Source organism: Parasteatoda tepidariorum, chromosome 1, assembly GCF_982258835.1.
Source record: "Parasteatoda tepidariorum strain Cologne lab strain chromosome 1, Ptep-v5.0, whole genome shotgun sequence".
Classification (NCBI taxonomy): Eukaryota; Metazoa; Arthropoda; class Arachnida; order Araneae; family Theridiidae; genus Parasteatoda; species Parasteatoda tepidariorum.
The window spans coordinates 83,369,299-83,389,617 of NC_141755.1; the positions used below are offsets into that span (position 1 = coordinate 83,369,299).

The 20,319-nt window shown below is 29.7% G+C and overlaps 1 protein-coding gene across 2 annotated transcripts in view; it reads right to left on the minus strand.

Moving 5' to 3' along the window:
* Window positions 1–203: 203 nt before the first annotated feature.
* Window positions 204–20,319, minus strand: part of LOC107455932 (ELKS/RAB6-interacting/CAST family member bruchpilot) — an 88,284-nt gene continuing 68,168 nt past the window's right edge. For both annotated transcript variants that reach the window (XM_087167823.1, XM_087167822.1), the window contains exons 8-14: window positions 17,756–17,923; window positions 11,508–14,969; window positions 10,081–10,254; window positions 9,084–9,283; window positions 7,034–7,166; window positions 4,961–5,621; window positions 204–889 (exon numbers count right to left, since the gene is read on the minus strand). In XM_087167823.1, the coding sequence (XP_087023949.1) occupies window positions 5,583–5,621; window positions 7,034–7,166; window positions 9,084–9,283; window positions 10,081–10,254; window positions 11,508–14,969; window positions 17,756–17,923 (4,176 nt within the window). In that variant the 3' untranslated portion in view covers window positions 204–889; window positions 4,961–5,582. The remainder of the gene's footprint in view (window positions 890–4,960; window positions 5,622–7,033; window positions 7,167–9,083; window positions 9,284–10,080; window positions 10,255–11,507; window positions 14,970–17,755; window positions 17,924–20,319) is intronic.

The following is a 20,319-nucleotide window of genomic DNA, read 5'->3' on the forward strand; positions in this document are numbered from 1 at the left end:
GAATTTATTTAGATATGTTATTACTCTCATCATTTTAGTTTGACGTATGAAATAATTTTAAAAGAATATCAATTAAATAAGGTAGAAAAATTTAAACTATAAGAAATTGAAAAAATAGAGACTTAGTCACCTTGTTAGAGAAAATTTTATAAAGGATATTTGATAATACAAACTATTTAAAAGAAATATCGGTGCTTATGTAATTTTTTATTGTGTGTGTCTCTTTTGTGATATATTCATACAAAATTTATTTAATATCTCTACATTTTTATTTAAAAAGAACGTTAGTTTGAACAGATATTGAACTTAATATACATAATTAAGAAAGATACCTTTTAAAAGGGTTTCTGAACACATAACAAAATAGTATGAATTTTTTAAAAACATCGAGTGGGAAATGATAAATAGATAATACGTGATATTAAGGTATGAACTTTTTCAATTAACTAGTCTCAAATCGTATTATTTTTACAATGTTATATAATATTACTCTAAATAAAATTCTTGCTAAGCTTCATATAATTTCCGAAATAAAAATCTAAATTTAATAATTGTGAAAATTAATTATTATATGAAAATTAAGTTGGATGATTTTTAAAGGAGAAAATACACTGGTTAATAACAATTACTTTGAAAATGACACATTTTGATTCAAATGTTGATACAATACACACATTATTTATAATTATTTTATAACTATAGTAATTTATTTTCATCAAGTAATTTAAAGATATAAGTAGATCATCTTGAAGAAGTGTACAGCTCTCCTGAAGGTTATTTGTCATTTGGGCAGAATTAAATGCAATTATAATTTTATTTCCTAAAATTTTTACACAACTTACTAAAGTACAAATCCTGGTGAAGCGGCATGCATTCAGCCAGAGTTTTCCTGTAAAAGAACAAACGAATAATTACACCCTATACTTGTTGGTAACTAATATTGTAAGTTAAAAATTATATCAGTTTTATACATTGTTTTTCTTTTATAACCGTCGTTGAACAGCCGACCCAATTTTATGGGTTTACGACTATTAATTTTCCCAATCTAGAACCCAATCTAGAAGACAAGGGAACTTCTGGATCGAGTATTGGGAGAAATTTTGCCTTCGAGGAGGACTTTTTGCTACAGCTGACCCGCATTTGCGTTACATGGAGAGGAAGACCACGAGAACCTCTCACTGTTAGCCTGACGGTAAGGGGACTGTAACCCATGATCCGTCTACCACTGAGGATATTTTACGTCAACACTGTGGTTGGTACAAGCCGGATGCGGAATTCGCATCGACTGGGATTCGAACCCGGTTCGCCGCATTGGAAGGCGAATGCTCTATCCTCTGAGCCATCGCGGCTCTTACACGCTATACTTGATGGTGATTAATATTGTACGTTAAAAATTATATCAGTTTCATACATTATTTGTATGGTTCTTATCATTTAGCTGATTACTAGACGCACTTTGGCCCAAATTTACCAAGCTTTCTAATTAGTTCATTAGGTGTGTCAGCAATATATCAGCTGATTCTTTATTTGATTTTGGTGGGATTTTTTATTATATTTACTTCTCACAAATTATGAAAGATCTAAACAAGCATAATAATGATGAAAAACAAATTTTGATAGCGAACGTAAAACTATAAGTTTGTATTGAGATGTGTAGTTCTTATTTTTTCAAATTAATTAGATCCAGTTAAAAAACTCCTGCATCTAATGTAGTTAGAGAGAGAGAGCTATGACAGCTGTACATCAAACTATAATTAGCTAAGAGTCAAAACTTAAAAAAGAGAAAAGAAACAAAAATTTCTTTGTAGATAGTAGGTCATTAACAACCAAAATTAGCCGAAATGGGTCCAGATAAAAAATAAAAAAAACTCACATTTTTGCAAAGGGTTTTCTTTTGAAAATTTCATGGCCTACTAATTAATGCAACTTAAATAAAATTCGAATCATTTTATATTAATTCAACTATTTTATCACTTTATATGAACTCAAAAAGAATATTATTATTATTTCATATTAATTCAATTGCTGACTATAAGTTTTGAAATTGAACTTAAATAGAAAAAGTTATATTTGTTGATAAATTCTATCTATAAGCAGTAAATAAGTATGACATTTTCCTAATGAATTCAAAGAAAATAACTGTATTTTATTGCTTAAACAACGGCACAGTTGGTAAATAGTTGCTAAAAATCAAATAGTATGCAGGCTAAAAAAAATTCCTTTGTCTAATCTTACTAAAAAATATAGAATGATATGTATTGAATGATGCATGTCGAGAAATATACATGAAAAATTAGATATGTTTTTGAAACCCCCTACCCCTCAAAAAAAAACATTTCAGAATTTTCAACAAAAATTCAATAAAACCTGGGTTTTAATGAAAAACCTGGTGGTCTGTTTATTCACACTGTGTTTTCAAACTTTATGTACAACAATCTTTAATCTTTATACAACGTCTCAAAATTATTGTTTTTAAAATTAATCTTTACTTCTTCAAAGCATTTATTATATGCAAGAAATAATGCTTAGATATCGATATATTTTGTGAAATAATTAGACTTTAAAAATTATTTTAACTTTTATCAAATTATTTATATAATTGCAAGCTAAATGAACATTAAAATTTTTGATAAAACATTAGTTTTCTCATTGAAATGTTATTTCTCTAAAAAATCTTAACAATAAATTGAAAATGCAACTAGCTTTTAATATTTAATGTACTAAACTTGTTGATCAATAATTTGCACCATTAACAGAGTTTCGTGTCTCTAGACTAGGTAAAAACACGAAACCTTATCTAACTAAATAGAGCTACCATGGTGACTTCTTCAAATGATACTGCTTAATGACTTTCAAATTTAATTAACTCAGCAAGTTTTTTTATTTTATTTGTTTAATCGTTTAAATAAAAATGAAGCGAGATTTGAGAGAAACTTCGCCAAGTGTATTAACCAATTCCGCTATCTTTCCTATTTATAAATCCTAATTTCGAAATATTTTAAAGCTTCTTGTCGAAACTGTCTATGTTAGATACAAATCCATATCATAAGATACGCAGGAAAATGTATTGCTTTTATATTTGCCCTCTTTATATTCTAAATTAGTAACAAATTCTAAAATCGCAAACGACGTAACCTAAATTCTAATTTATTTATTATTGATTTAAAGCTACTTTTTTGATTGATTCTATAAAAAAAAATTTATGAATTAATGTTAATAATAAATTAATGAACGTTAATAATAAACTAATGAACGTTAATAATAAGTTAATGAATTTTATTTTTAATCATTTCTGCAAAATTACTCTTCAAAATATTATAAATGACGATATGAATTATTTCGCCTTAATAAATAGAAAAATTAACTATTAGCATCTTACTCAAAAGTTGTATATATATATATATATATATATATATATATATATATATATATATATATATATATATATATATATATATATATATATATATATATATATATATATATATATATATATAATGTTTGTGTAATTTATTTTATTCTTTACGAACTTGTTTCAGTTTTCACTTCTAAGAAAAGAAAAAGGTAAAAGAGGAGCAATGTTTACAAAACATTTTATTTCGATAGTTAAAATTGCATACAAGTTTCGATACATTGAAGAAAAATTGAAAAATTTCTTTCATTCAACGGATAGAACTACTGACATAGTTTAAAACTTTTGACTTCCACTTTCTTAATGGCTGCTTTAGGTTCAAATTTATATACTTCACAACACTCTTTTGTGGTGTTTTTCCTATCCAGTTTTCAATGTTTTGCTTCAGTGTCGATGTTTAAATATAAAATTTAACTTTAGAAATCCATAAATCTCCAATTTTTAACGTTATGCTAGCAATCTTCAAAACTTTCTTCTAAGATCAATAAATATCAAACAAATTCAACTTTTATTATTGCGCACATTGAATATCACTTAGCATTTTAAATTAAATGTAATATGGTTGAAAAAACTACAGTAAATAAATTAATAAGGAAATCCAATATTCATTAAAAATCTGATAGTTTCCTGATTTTGAATAAAGTTTACCTCTACAATAAATTTTTCAATTAAAATTTTTAAAAATAAAAGATTTGTAGCTCTTTGACTTAACATTACACACCATTTAGCTTCTATACTAATGCTAAGTTAAAAAGCATTGCTAGATTTTAATTTTAAGCCATCGAAGATGTAGAATAGGTTTTAGAAAGACATGAAAACCAAATAAAAGAGGTACGTGAATGATACTGATAAAATTTATATTGATTAAATTCCATAAATTTTACGTTTTAGTTTATTTAACTGTTTAAAAGCATATAAAAACTACACTTCGTACTTTACAAGGAAATAAATTACTGAATAATAATTTAATTTGCCGATATGATGCCGATGACGATTGAGACTATATCAACTTGATTCTTATTTCTTACTTTTTCGAGAAAACCATATAATTTTTTTACTGTTTTCAAGTAATTTTATTTATCAAACTAAACCAATCAATTTATACAATTTACTTTAGTATAAAATTCTATAGCTGTTTAAATAAAAAAAAGCTTTATTATACCTAACTTAAAGGTCGACTGTTCCTTATTGAAAAAAGAAACTCAACCATATAATTTTTTTTACTGTTTTCAAGTAATTTTATTTATCTAACTAAGCCAATCAATTTATACAGTTTACTTTACTATAAAATTCTATAGCTGTTTAAAAAAAAAAGCTTTATTATATCTAACTTAAAGGTCCACTGTTCTTTAATGAAAAAAGAAACTCAACCACATAAATTTTTGTTGTTGCAGTTTTTAAGTAATTTTATTTATCAAACTAAACCAATCAATATATACAATTCATTTTACTATAAAATTCTGTAAGTGTTTAAATAAAAGCAAAAGCTTTATTATATCAAACTTAAAGGTTCACTGTTCTTAAATGAAGAAAGAAGCTCACACTTACCATATAGAATAGCATCATTTTCAAATGGCAACAGATGTGGATGTCTACTGTTTTTCGAATACTATTAGGAACGGCAGCTGGTTTTGTGAAAGGGGCTCAGCTGGAAAAGTCTGGCACAAAAAACGAACGAAAGAATAAAAAAATAATAGTTGGCACACATTTAGAAGAATGACATGGTACGGACAGTCAGGAAACGGTTACTCAAAAACCTCTAGACACAGAACATTCAGTGCAGAGAAGAAAACAGAAAAAAATAAGAGGCAGGAAAAGTCGAAAATCGATCGATAGACGGGGGTGTAGCTGTGCTGAGAATGAAATAACGTTCTTTTTTCTTTTTTTCTTTCAGGAACAGAATGGAGGGGGGACGTGCACAGAATCCATCGTCTAAGATATCTTGTAATAGAAGGCACCGATTATATTTGACAACCAACATACGGCATTTCATTTGCTGTGATATATTTTTGTTTTCTTTTTCTTAACAAAGAAGTAAAAACATAGAACAGGGGCACAAAGTGATAACCTCTACTGTTCACATGGCAGTATAACCATAGTTTGAATCAAAAATAATGTTCGCTGGAACTAAGTAGTATGGTCCATTGTGCAAATAGCAACTCAAGACGCATCAGAAGAAGCTGGAGAAGAAACTGGCTGGTCCTTGGCCCTATGAATGGGAGAAAGAACAGGAAATATAAAAACTATTTTAATTATCAAAAAGTTTTAAAAAACTGACATAGCAATTTAGTTTAGCTTTTTTAAGTTGTCTAGCTAGTATTTTAAAGCAATAAATGTGCCAAAACATAATGATCTTCAAATTCATAGAATTTTTAATCCAAGATTCTCACTTTCTTACAGAACAGAAAGGGGTAGTTGGGATTCGTGTTTTTGCTAAAACAATCTTTTTGAATTTCTTAGAAAAAGTCCATCTTAGTTATAGAATTAAAATACATTTGTTTAAAATGCTATTCAAAATGTCAGTTTCCTTGTACGCAACATTATGACAACGCATTTAATACCAGGACCAGAATTGTAAGTTTCACTACTATAAAAGTATTTATTCGAAGAATTAAACTTAAAATTTTGGATTAAAAATAAAGTGTTAATACTTTTTAATAAAATTTATTTTATTTTCTTAAATAAAATAACTAGTTATAATTTGTTTTTTCTTCCATGCATTAAACATTATTCAAATTTGAATTGAACTCTTCGAATAGATATTTTTTATGTTTATTAAACTTTGAATTCTAATTATAAGGACAAATGCGTTGAAATAATGTTACACCATGAAACTGGCATTTTGTATACAATTTTAAAATAATATATTTAAACTGCAAAATGAAATTTCACATTTAAAAGAAAATGAAATCTTTCAATTGAAATAAATGACAGATCAACGGAAATAACAGAAATAGAGTCCAACTATTTCTATATATATACAGTTCAAAAATAAGGAGTTAATTTGTAAATGGAGTTAATTTTGTAAATGTCATGAGGTTGAATTATGTCTACATTTTGTTGCGCTTATTACTTTTCGAATACTGATTAAACTCTTTAAGTATTAAGAATATAAATTGTACCATTGAAGCAAAAAAACTTTCAGTTATGATTTTTTATTAAATAAATAATTTAATTTGTGTCATTAATGGTCTTAAAAGTATTCTCAGAGATTTTCATTTTTAATAGAATATTTTTATTTTAATTAAAATTTGTCTATTTTTCTTTCATTTTCATCATTATTATCTTATGAACTAAAATTTTGGAAACTAAATATTTTATTCTATGAATGGGAATCAAAACATGTAAGTATTTTTTTAACGAAATTGTATTGAATAATTTGAAAATGACTTGAGAGTTGGGCTTTATTGTCTTAAGAACTTCGAATTTCTCTTTCAACTGAAAAATGTTACTGTTAGAGATTAAAAATTGAATTTGTTTTTCTTACCTCTTAAACTCAACTTTTAAATTATATATCACATATGAAACACTCTTTTATATGTCCCAAATTGTAGTTTTAAGAGGGTAAGATTGAAATGAAAGTAGACATAATAGAATAAATTCAACTTTATCGTTACTCACTGGTTGAGCTTGCTTCGATGGATCTTGCTTGTCTGGTTCTGAACGTCGGAGAGGCATTGGTAATGTTTGAGAGCCTCCTTGCTGACTTCCTTTTCTCATACCTCCTAACTGGTTATCTTTCTCTCTCATAGCTCTGGAGAAATAATTTATGATTTGCTTAGATAAGTGATTAAAGATATGGTTTGATTTTGAACATTAAATAATTGATATAATTTCACATCAACTTGTTTCACACTATTAATCCCTTACACTTGCAATAGAAAAATCTCTCCATATTAGACGAATCAGTAATTTTTGAGCCATATTTCGTTAATTTTGAGAACAATTTCGTCACAAAATCACGTGATTTTTGACAGGCTCTCTCACGCGTCATCTCAGTATTTCCTGTGACTTCTATTAGACATTTTTATCTGATTTGCTTTTCAAAAAATTCAGGGATTAGCAGAGATTAGTGTACAGGGATTAGTTAACATGATTTCCTGAACGGAGAAAAAAAATTCTGGTGAAATTACCGTACTGTATAGTAATTGCATTTCTGGTGAAAAGAACTATAATTCTGGGAAATAGAACCAAACTATATTAATTTACATGATTAAAATACAATGTTTTATAAATCATTTTGATATTACAATAATGCGAGTATATATTCAACATGTTTTTCATATCAGATATGTTTTTAATTTAAACTAATAATTTGTTTTTTTTTTCTCTTCAGAGCTATTTTTCAATTATTGCAATTACAGGAAATGATTAACTCAAAACATGAAAAGATTAGCATGAATCACGTGAAAAGATTTACTGAAAAGTGCATTTAAAGAATCAAGTTACTTCATGTCAAGGTGTAAAAGTCGCACTTTTTGTAAAGACAGAAACAGAAGCAGGTTTTAAGATTGAATACATTTTTTTAAAAAGGAAAACAAATATTTTATCTGTTTGTCTTTCACAAAAAATATTTACAAAGTAAAAATATAAAACTTTGTGGTTTGAGCATACTCTCATTACATCATTGGAAACAAAATTATATTTCAAAAAAGAAAGTGTTTAAATTGGGTACTTGCAACTTGAGAAGAAGTGAAGTGATTACGCCTAACCACGTGATTTAAATCAGATTTAATTGGATATCTATAACGACGTCGTACATGTCTGTTGAACCTAATTGGCTTCTGAATCGACAGATGCCAACATTTACCTAACATGACGTCACTTGCAGGTATCCAATTCTGTAGCACATAACTGATTATTAACACTAGGCTATTCAACACGCGTAACATAATTCTCTAATTGTGTACTATTCTTTATTCACATCAACATTTGTCTTTAGCAGAGAACTACAAAAATAACTAATGATTTGAAAGAAAGCTCAAAGGATACAAAAATACAAAATTTGCTGCACAGAAAATAATAATCAATAAATTTATACTCACTAAGTTTTAAAATTAATTACGAAATTCATCTTTAGATGCTCATACTAGCTAAGTAAAACTACAAAACATTGTTTTTAATGTAGCCACCATTTTCAGTACAGCGTGGCATTGTCAGAAGGTAAAATTAATTTCATTTGGAATAGTCTGACATGTTATAGAACACATTGTGAAGTATAAACTTTTAGTAAGCAGTGTCTTTTGTTGGCAAAAGCCAAACGAATTAATTCTTACCAAATTTTAAAATTAGTTGCAGAATTTAGCAACGCATAGGGCAACTAAGATAATCACTGCCTTTTGTTGACGAACTTAGTTACTAATTTTGAAATTTGGGTGCTCTGGCATGTTGTAGAACACATTGTGTAGTATAGCCTTTTAGTAAGCAGTGCCTTTTGTTGACAAAAGCCAAACGAATTAGTTCTTACTAAATTTTAAAATTAGTTACATAATTTAACAACACATAAGGCAACTAAGGTAATCACTGCCTTTTGTTGACGAACTTAAGTTACTAATTTTGAAATTCCGGTGATATATAGCTAGTTTCCTACGTGAATTTCGCTCTTTTCCGTTTTTCTTCATTTCTTTTCCCTTTTTGAGACAACCGTTAAAAATTTTTATTTTTTACTTACTGCTGCAAATTGCTAATCTGTTGATTCAAGGCGAATTTTTCCTCCTCCGAGGTGGACATGATTTGGAGTAATCGGGCTAATTCTGTCTGTGACCTGTTGGATTCTTCCCTTAGAGTTGTTAGTTCTTTTTGCAATTCAACATTCTTTCGTTGCAAGTCAGCCATTTGCCCTGGTGGCGCATGTCCTTTCGTAGCCTCCGCCTAGTTGGGAACAGAACAAAATGTAAAAGAATTTTTTTATAAAATTGTTATATTTTTCTTCTATATTGTAAAGTACAAAAAAATTATTTTTTCTATGTTGAAAAGTACATTTAAAAAGTACGTTATAAGAACTGCATACACTGCAGTTAGTAATGTACACTGAAGAGCAATTACATTATGACCACCCTCCATCTGTAACAATGGGCTCGCCCAGGTTTTCATGGTTTCTCGCCCAGGAACAATGTTTTCATGGGGCACATTAGGACCCATAATCCTCATAGAACAATCCATGACGTCTGTAAGCTACTGGAACAAAGTTGCAGACCAGGTTCACCCATTCATGGCAACAGTTTTTCCTGCGGGGGATGGTGTTTACCAACAGGATAATGCACCATGTCATAAGGGTCGAATCGTCGAGGAACATCCCTGTGACTTTCAAGTCATGTCTTGGATATGACCTTAATCCAATAGAGCATTTGTGGTCCTACTTGGAAAACCGAATTCGTGCTGCCACGCTACCCCCTCGCAATGTGAGGGAATTACAGGACCAGTTGGTGAGCGCTTGGTACCAGATACCTCAGACTTACTATCAACACCTTGTGGAATCAATGCCACAGCGGGTGCTAGCAGTTTTGAGGGCTAAAGGTGGTCCTACATGCTATGAGCAGGGTGGTTATAATGTAATGGCTCTTCGGTGTAATTACATCATAATGATTTCAAACGATTGAAAAAAAGTTTTGATTTAAAATAAAAAGAACGAAAGATGTACATTTCTTTTTCAGAAAGGAAAAAAAGACCTGTTTAAGTTGTTGCTCCATTTGATCCAAACGTTCCTTGCGTTTTTTAAGCTTTTTCTCCATATCTTCTTGCGCTCTTTGTTTTTCGTCCAATTGTTTGCGGAGAGCCGTAAGCTCTGCATCTTGTTGGGCTTCCAGTTTACCTTTTTGTCCTTGCAGACTATGAAGGTCTTGCTGTGAAATGAGATAACGTTTAAAAATGATTAACTTATTCTAAAATTAGAAACTGTTTCTTTTTTACTAACGCTTCTTTTGAGTGTATTGAAATAGAAAATTACAAGAAGTACGCCTCTCGAAAAAACTTATTAAAACAAGCTCATTGCTTAAATTAAAGAGTATGTTTGAAAATCTTGAATAGGGTACAAATTAGACCTCAGATCTGCCCCCAGGGTAAAATATGCCCCATTAAGTTTCAGTTAATTTACATTTAAACTAAAAACACTTTCAAGCTGATTCATATTCCTTGTGTAACGGTTAGGGCCGGGTTCAAATCCCCACTCGAACTATAGAATTTAAAATTTTATCTCTTAATTTTGTTTTCTAAAAAAGTTCAGAATTATTTAATATGTTTTATGCAATTCATAAGTTATTGCTTTTTAATTGAATAAATTTTAAAAAAAACTTTTTTAAAGGCAAAAATTTTTTTAGATATATGTAATGTATAGATCTTTTTTTAAAAAATAAATTGTAGAGATTATTAAAAAAAATCACTAACTTTTTTAATCAAATTTAACTTAATTTCGTAAATTTTTCAAAAATGCTTAATTTTGCAAAATTAAAAAATTATTAAACTTTAATTCAAATTTTAAATTACAAGCTTTTCTTCTTTAAAAAAACCCATGTATTTAATTAAAAAATACCATTAATTTTTTTTTGTTTATGAAAATTTAAATTTTAAAAAAAATCAATTTAAATTAAAAAAATAATAAGATAGAAATTGAATTAAACATACTAATAGTTATCAACTTTTTTCGAAAAATAACCGAAGGATAAAATTTAAATGTCTCAGATGTGATATGAACCCCCGAAGCTCACTCATAGAAGGCGGGCAACCTCTCCGTTGCACTACGAATACACAACAGTCCAAAAGTTTATGTTAACCTAAAAGTAAATAAACTGAAACTTATGTGGGGCATATTTCTCCTTAGGGACAGGTCTGGCGGCTAATTATTACCCTACCTAAGGATTTCACACACGCTCTTTAACTTAAGCCAATGATTTAATAGGAATTTTCGAGAAGCATATTTAGCACATGCTTTATAAGGAAAACTTTTAAAACAGATGATTTCAGTTAAGTTCATTCAGGACTAATATGAAATATTAAACGAAAATTTCACAGTCATTTTTCAACTTAGATTTTAGATTATATGATAAGTTTTAAATATGATAAAAGTAGTTAAAAGTAGTATAGGATTTTCTTTACTTACTTCTCTTTTTTCCAATTCTTGAACAAGCATCTCTAACTGAGCTTGGAATCGTTCTCTCTCTACGGCAAAGCTCTTTACCTCTTCCTGCGCTTTCTCGAGTTGTTTTTTTAACTGTTGATTTTCTTGCTGCAATCGCTGCGTCTCAGATTTTTGCTTTTCCATATCATTTCTCAAAGTTTCAATCTCTCGTTCGCCAGCAGTTGCTTTACTGGAGAGCTTCTGAGATTTTAACTGTTCGGACTTAAGTTGTTTATTTTGCTCTCTTGCCTTTGCTAAGTCAGCATTTGTATCTTCTAATTGTTTATGTATAGTTGCTAAAGCGTCAAGAGATCGTTCCAATTCCGTGCGAAGATCTTGATTTTCATTAACAGTTTCCTGTAATTGACCTTCCAGTCTTTGAAGCTCGTTCTGAAGGTTTGCAATATCCTTGCGGTGTTTTTCGATTTCTGAGCGATATTTCTCCATTTCTGATTTGGAAGCCTCTTGGATTTCGACTGTCTGGCCAACAGATGTTTTTGTGCGTTCGAGCTCCGTTTCGTACTCTTTCACTTGGCGTTGTAACGCATCCTTTTCGTCTGATAATTTTCGAAGTTCCTTTTGAGATTGATCTAGTTTGTCCTGCATTTTCTTTACTTCAGTTCGCATTCTGTCATATTCTGCTTGTAGTTTTTCTTGACTTTCACGCATCTTTGTAGCGTAACCTTCTGAATCTTCCATGTCTTGTTTAAGTCGCTCCACTTCCATCTGTAAGCGGCTGTTTTCGGACAATGTTCGTTGCACTTCGGCTTCCGATTTGCTCAACAGCTGCTTCAGACGAGCTGCTTCACTAGCGTGGAAATCGATCTCCTTTTGTGAGAACACTTGAGTGTCCATTTTCGTCACCAGTTCCTCAAGGTTTACTTTCAAGCTTGCTACTTCTTTCTGCAAAGCATCTCTCTCATCACGCGTCTTTAGCAATTCTACTTGAACTCTTTCAAGTCGGTCTCTCATTCGTTCAACATCCTTGGCTTCTCTATCTAGTTCCTGTTTAGTTTTTTCTTCAACAGCTGATACTTTTTCAATACGAGCTTGAGCTGCTTCAGCTTCTCTACGAAGCAACTCCATATCTGGTTGTTTTGACTTAATTTCTTGCAATCTTTTCAACTCTGTCATAGCTGTTTCGTATTTATCTTTGGCTTTCTCAACTTCAATGTGCAATCTTTCAACCTCAGCACTATGTTTCTCACGTTCACGCTCCGTTATTGTTACTCCCTTCTCCATCCTGGTTTTTTCCAAATCTATATGTATTTTCTGTACTTCGGCGGCCAAGCTTTCTTTCTGTTGAGTTAATTTTTCTATCTCTACAATAGATTTTTCATATTTATCTCTGAATTTTTCTAAATCGATACGCAATCTTTCAAACTCTACTTGGGATTTTTCTTGTGTTGAATGGTACTTCGTCATCTGTGACTGATACCTGTCTAATTCCGATTGTACATTTTCTTTCTCTGATTGGATTCGATCTTTTTCCGTCTGAGCACGTCTCAACTCAGTTTGAGATTTGTCTAATTTTTCATAAACTTTTTCAACCTCAACTTGTAATCGAGCCAGCTCTTCTTGCGATTTTTCATGACTAGTCTGAGTTTTACCTACATGACTTTGCACTCTTTCTAATTCAATAGTCATATGATCCACATCAGACTGTAGTGTATCTCTTTCAGACTGTAATCGTCTCAATTCTATCTGAGCTTTTTCGTGCCTGTCCCTCATAACTTCTAACTCCATTTGACATCTGTCGTTCTCAACCCTCATTTTTTCTTCCGATTCTTTCGTTTTTGTTAGCTGCGAATAATTTCTGGCATACATATCTTTCAATGTTTCAAATTCATCTATAGATTTGCGTGCATCGTCTTTAGTTTTATTTGCAATGAGGTGAGCCTTTTCAACCTCAAGTGTGACTCTATCTAGCTCAGCCTGCACTTGTTCATACTTAGACTGAAGTTTATACTGTTCGCTTTGTGATCGTTCAAGCTTCTCGACGAGTTTTTCATATTCAGCTCGAGACATTTCTCTATCTTCTGCTGATTTCTGAAGTTGCATTTGCATCTTTTCTTGCTTTTCGCGTAGAACTCGCAATTCTGCCTGCGACGTATCGTAATCAACATGATATTTTTCCAATTGGTTTTGAGACTTCTCTAAACGCTCACGAATAACTTCAAACTCAGCCTGAGAGTTATCTTTTTCTTTCTGTGCCTTGTTTAACTGAGCTTGAAGCACATCGATTTTCTCTTGTAATTTTTCTAGCTCAGATTGGAAGACTTCTTTTTCTTTTTGGAGGCGACTCATCTGACTCTGAGATCGTTCGAACTTTTCTCGAGTTTTTTCCGTTTCAATATGGTAAGTTTCCTTGTCCTTTTGGAGTCGCTGAAACTGATTCTGAACCTGATTCAGCTGCATTTGAAGACCTTCTATCTCGCATTGGGCGCGTTCTCTCTCTGACTGTAATCGACGGACTTCGGCATTGGACTTGTCCAATTTTTCTTGAATGCGATCTGCATCCAACTGCGCCTTATCCAAGAGAGCTTGTGTCTTCTCGTGCTGCAGCTGAGCTTTGCTCAGATTCGTCTGGACTCGCTCTAACTCTGTCTTCAACTTTTCAGCTTCAGTAAGAGCAGCGTCTCGCTCTGAATGGCAACGCGAAACGGCAGCTTGCACACGATCGTACTCTTCTTGGAGGCTTTCTTTTTCGACTTGGGCATTTTCTAGTTTTGCCTTCAATCTATAAATTTCTCCTTGGGATCTCTCTAGTTTTTCTTGAATTTGTTCCACTTCTCCTCTAGATCTTTCCTGTTCTGCTTGGTTCATTCTTAATTCTGCTTGGGCTCTTCTAAGTTCTGATTGTGTCCTTTCTAATCGCTCCTGAACTCTTCCAACTTCATCTGACTGGTACAAATGGGATTTCCCTATGGAATTTTGAGATTTTTCGAGTTCCAGCTTCATTCGTTCCATTTGTTCTCGCAGTCTGTCGTTCTCCATGGAATGCCAAGACGTTTCACTTCTCTGGCGATCCCATTCATTCTGATACTTATTTTGCTCGTTTAGAATTTTTTCTAATTCTGCACGAGCTTGGCCCAACTCAGACTGAGAATTTTCCAGTTTTGCTTCTACTCTATCTTTCTCTGCTGCGGCTTTTTCCAAACGGACTTGCAACTTTTCCATTTCACTCTCCAAACCATGCATTTTCATTTTGAATTCTGCTATTTCCCTCTCATGCAATTCTCGATCTTCATTGCGTTCCTGTTCGGCTCTGTCTCGTTGCTCTCTAAGCTGCTGAATTTGCTTGTCTTTATCAGTGATGGCTTCCTCTAGACTGGACAAAGCTCCTTCTGAGGAAGAGTGGTGTGCTTGCATGGCAGTTAGACGAGCACGAGCCATATCTACCTGGTTGTCCTTTTCTTTGAGAAGATCTTCCAAATTTTCAATCTGAAATTGGTTTTTACAATAATTCAATCATTGTATTTCAGCAAACATATGGAGATTTGCAAAAATTGATGTTCGATTAAAAATGTTAAAAATTTAAAAAAAGTTGCTAACATTTAAAAAATATTTTTAACATTTTAAGAAAGTAATTAAAATTCTACGATCATTTTTAATACTCTGAAATAATCTCATTCTTTCACGTGGCATGCTTAAAATAAATTACAAGTTAAAGAAAGATTATAAGATTAAAAAATAGATTACATTTATATTGTAAACTGTAAACTTAATATTTAATAATTTTTCATTTTCCTTTACTGAATAAGAGAATAGGAATGGTGTGAAGCAAACATTTCTTAGATATTTCAAAAGGCAAAGTCTGTTTCTTTTCCATTGCTTTATGAAAAACAAATTAATGTAATTCAACATAAGCGCTTGATAGAATTTTAATAAAGATGAATTTAAAATCTGTGACACTTTAAAAAAATGTGTTTCAGTTTAGTAAAAAATATCTTTTTTTTATTAAAATATTATTATGATTATAATACAACATAAGATAAAGTATTAAGAAAATTAAAAATGCATATTTTAAATTATCTTCAACTGTTACATTTAAACTATTTCTCTTACATCCAGATTGAAATTTTAATTATAAATACACAGAACGCCCTAAAAATTCTCCTGCAGATGATTTGTGGATTAATTTTAAAAAATTAAAATTAATTAATTTAAAGAAATTGATTATTTTGACGGATTAATTATGTGTATTGCTTTTAAAAAAAATATTCGAAACAATGATTGTTTGATACGTTTAAAAACACGTTAAAAAACACTTTTAACATTACGTGGAAACGAAATATTAACCTTGAATTTATAATAATGGATCCAGACCACTGCTCTTTTCTTGAAGGCAAGGCTAAATTCTCTAGTTAATGTTCTTAAAAACGCGTTTTCAAATGCAAAAGTGATTTTTTACACCCTTTAAGTAAAACCAATTTTCAGATCAATTACTTTTACGGGCATTATTCCATTTTAGCAGTAACATGAGCATGATAAATTTCTGCGTTTGGCTGACAGAAAATTTCCAAGTATAAGGAAGAAAAAAATTTACATTTTCAAAATTTTGCGTATGGCGTAACTGTTACACATAACTCAAAAAGGTTGTTGTTCTTGGGCCTTGCTTCTTAGTCAACTATTGAGAGCCCAAAATAACAAAAAAAGCTTTACAATAATTTCTTAAATTATTAGCAATATATTGGGGTCCATTGTGTAACATGATGTTGTACCTTGGGCAAATTTTTCTTACATTAACAGAGGAGTTTTAAGGAAGTGAAAGACAGTATGCTTACAATTTTCTTATTAATACAATAAATTTAACTTATAATGTATTGTTTACGAAATTTTTAAATTATTTGAATTATTACATTTTGCATAAAAATGATAAAATTTAAAGTTTGTCCAAAATAAAATAATCTTGTTCACCAAAGTAAATAATACGCGCAATTTTTATATATGGGAGATCTTTTTCCAAAATAGTAAGACAGCCGAAGCTTTTGAAATTGATTTTGATGCTGAAATATTTTTATGTGGTTAAAGACATCAATTACCACAAACAATTCTCAGTTAGTAAGCCATTAAGTCATGGACTTGTTGGAATTTCGGTTGCATTATTTTTTTTATAAGATTTCATTTTTCAACTTAAAAGTTTATATATCATAAAAGCTTTGTTCTTTTTACATTTATTTTATTGCAACGAAGAAATAAAATATACTTGTAATATTGAATTTATCTATTAGAATTTAAAATTGTGATACACAGTACAGTTCGCGAAAAAAAGATATCCTCTTAAATAACTTTATTTCTACTGATCAGATTTTCACGTGTCAATCTAAATGGTTCCAAGAAGTGATTTCAAATAAATTAGTGCTAGTTGTTAATTAAGTTACAAACTCAGACACAAAAACGTGCTTTCTCCGAATAAACACATTTTTTTTTACATATTTGAATTTTTGACCTTCAGAACATTGGCTAACCGCAATTTGGAAATCGTTGCCTTATAGTGCAGTCAAAAGAGAGAAGAGTCAAAATCTTTAAGATCTGTAAGTAGAAATCAGCACAAAAAATGCTCGCTGACTAGAAACCTTGAGGTATTCCTAGCATTCCAATTCATGATTTAATTTTTTCGAAATTTTGTCTATCTCCGTTTTTAGATTTTTAAGAATTCAAATATATAAAAACATGTACGTTTATAAAGAAAAGTACATTTTTGTACCCAATTTCCTTACTTAATTTATGACTATCATTAATTAATTAGCACATTTAAGGTTACCCTCCGGAACAATTAAGATAGATACTTATCGCGTTAAAATTCGATCATCAGAAAGCAGTTTATCCAGGTGGTATCTTTTTTTTTTATTTGCGCCAAGTACAATAAAATTCAATGGATTTGTACTGTCAATATTTTACGTTCTAACTTGGTTTTTACTGATAAAATAAGAGAAAAGGTACTGACAAATGCTAGTACTTCTGCTGTAAACGTTAAAAACCCTTATTATAAATTACGCATAATATTAATTGATCATAAATTATATTACTAGTCTTGTTTCATTTAATAACTATAGAATAAATTAACATTCTAAAATTTTAAAGTATTTGAAAAATTTATTTCAGAGAATTTTTTAATTTAACATTTTGAAACGATTTAGGCTGTACTAATTCGATAGAAAATTTCTTTTTATAAACTTTATAAATATTTTAAGATTGATGTATATCTATACATATATATAAACCACCTTTCTTTGTAGAACATTAATTTTTCTGTCTTTAATATCCATATGATCTCTAAGTTCTTGCATTTCCTGAGAAAGACGACTTCTCTCTTGTGAGGCTGACATTGTTTGCTGAGTTTTCTTTTCAATCATTTTATTCTTTTCTTCTAGCCGTGATCTCATTTCTTCAACCTGTTAAAAGAATAAGTTAATGCAATAAAATTCCATACAAATTTAACGAATTTCATGTAACAATTTTGAAGAATGATTATTTTAAAGAAATTATTTTAACAATGATTTGTAATCCTTAATTATTATCTATAAGCTCTTTTAATATTTTAAAATAACTAGATATTTGTAAGATTTTTTAAAACAATTTCATTTTATTAAATCAACAAACTTATAACTAAGATTTTTTATTAAATAAGACCATTTTTAAACCATTCATGTTAACAATCATATCCACTTGATTAGAAACTTTAAATAGCGAAACCAGAATCAAATGACAGCATTAGAAACTAACAAAGTGTTCTAGCTGAATTAGTATCAAATTATAGGCTCCAAAACTCGAAAAATACATTATTAAATTTATATTGCTTTTGAAAATATTTGTGATATTTAAGTTTTTAATATTTCACCTGGAAACGGTTAAAGCCATTCAAAAGGTATAAATTCTGAAATTGGATAGTTTAAGTAAGATAATTTATCAATTATTTGTGTTTTTCATTTACAGTAAGAATTTTTATTAGTAAAAAAGTTTAAATAAATGCATTTTTTTAGAAATATCGACAATAATTAATAATCGTGGAAAATCTAAGCAAAATCAAATAAAATCTGAATATAAGTTTTGTTTTAATTTTTGGATCGCATCCTGTTGCATATAGTAATGAATAACAAAGTCAAAAAAAACTTTTTTTTGTATTGTTAGAAAAGTAAATTAGAAACAAGCCACTCATCTCTAGAGGAACTCATGTCAAGAGGATATCATGATGTCAAGATGACATCAACATTTTTTCTTTGGCCAAATATTGTATTTTGTATTTAGTTTAAATTAACATAATTATATCGATTTCAATATTTTTACGATGACTTTTGCGACTATTATCAATCAATATATTTTGTTTGATTTTCAAGATTGACGTGTCATGACAACGTATTTTAATTCAAATTTGATTATGATTGATTTGGTTTATTGTTAAATAGTCTTTGAACTCAATAGAATTTTCCTATTTTCTAATGCATGAAAGACTTACTGTTTTGCATTTACAAATTAATTTCAGACTTTTTTGAAAAATAAAAAATGTTTTGTGAGTTCGAACATTTTGTGAATAGTACAGACAGATTACCATAAAATATTTATGGTAATATGTGAGTGCACAAAAATATCGTAAATATTTACTCATTGCTAAAAAAAAAATACTTGACAAATTTTGACAATGCAATGCTTTACTTTAATAAGAATTTGGTAATTAGCAGAAAAATTAGTAATATCGAAACTTCATTTTGTTATTAATATAAACGTAAAAGTATTTTTTTAAATAATACTTCATAGGTGAAAAATGCATTAAAAATAACATGCTTATGCGGGATTACCGTTCTTGATAAATAACGCTCGTCAAGATAATTACTAAGATCACATGTTTCAACTCGAAATTAAACCGTACTTGGGAATCACTGACGTTTCACAAAAAGGATTAATACAATTTTCAAACAAGAAAAGTATGATTGATAATTTTATTGCATCTTTTCGAAAGAAAGTTATACAGGTTAGAAAGGACCATAAATTACAATCACGAAGGACTGAGAATGAGAATTTAGAGGATAACGTTACTTTTCCTTCATTCAAAAGGTAGTCAAAGTGTTTTACATTTATTTCGTAGTGCTCAAAGCAAATAATAGTTTAAGTAATTTCTTTGAATTTTTTCTAAATCAAGTGACTAATTATCGGTCACTATATTGTAATGAATGATTCGGTGTGGAAGCTCTAATGGGCATTAAAATAACATTGTGTCTATGAAATAGCGAACGGTACTTAATGCATCGGTTGTTCGTTGTAATGAGAGTCGTAGTAAAGAGAGACGACTGTATTTTAGATACTCAATAAGAGATTAAACTTAATAGATAAGATTTAGATTTTCCAGTTTAAGAGTATAAAATGGTCAGTAAAATGAAAAATTTGAACATGTAAATACTTACTCTAGAATTTATTACATATTGCTTAAAATTTTCCTTTTGTAACGTTGCATACTCTTATGACAAGCTTTTCTTGATTAACTATATACTATATTTCCTTATATTTTTAACGTTAGCTGTATAAAAATGCTGTGATAGTAATAATAATAACTAATGGAAATTATTAGAACAATCAAGAAATAACTTTCAACCATAAGGAAATAAAACATACATAAGAAATACATAAGAAATTTCTACTTAAATGCTAGATCATATGAAAAAAAGGAATTTTTTTTTTTTCAAAAATCGGCAAAATAGCAGTACTTTCACCCTATTGAATTCAACACCACGCTACGGTAAAAAACTTTAACTACCAATTAGGCGATGGGATTCTTATTTGAATGTATAAAGTTTGT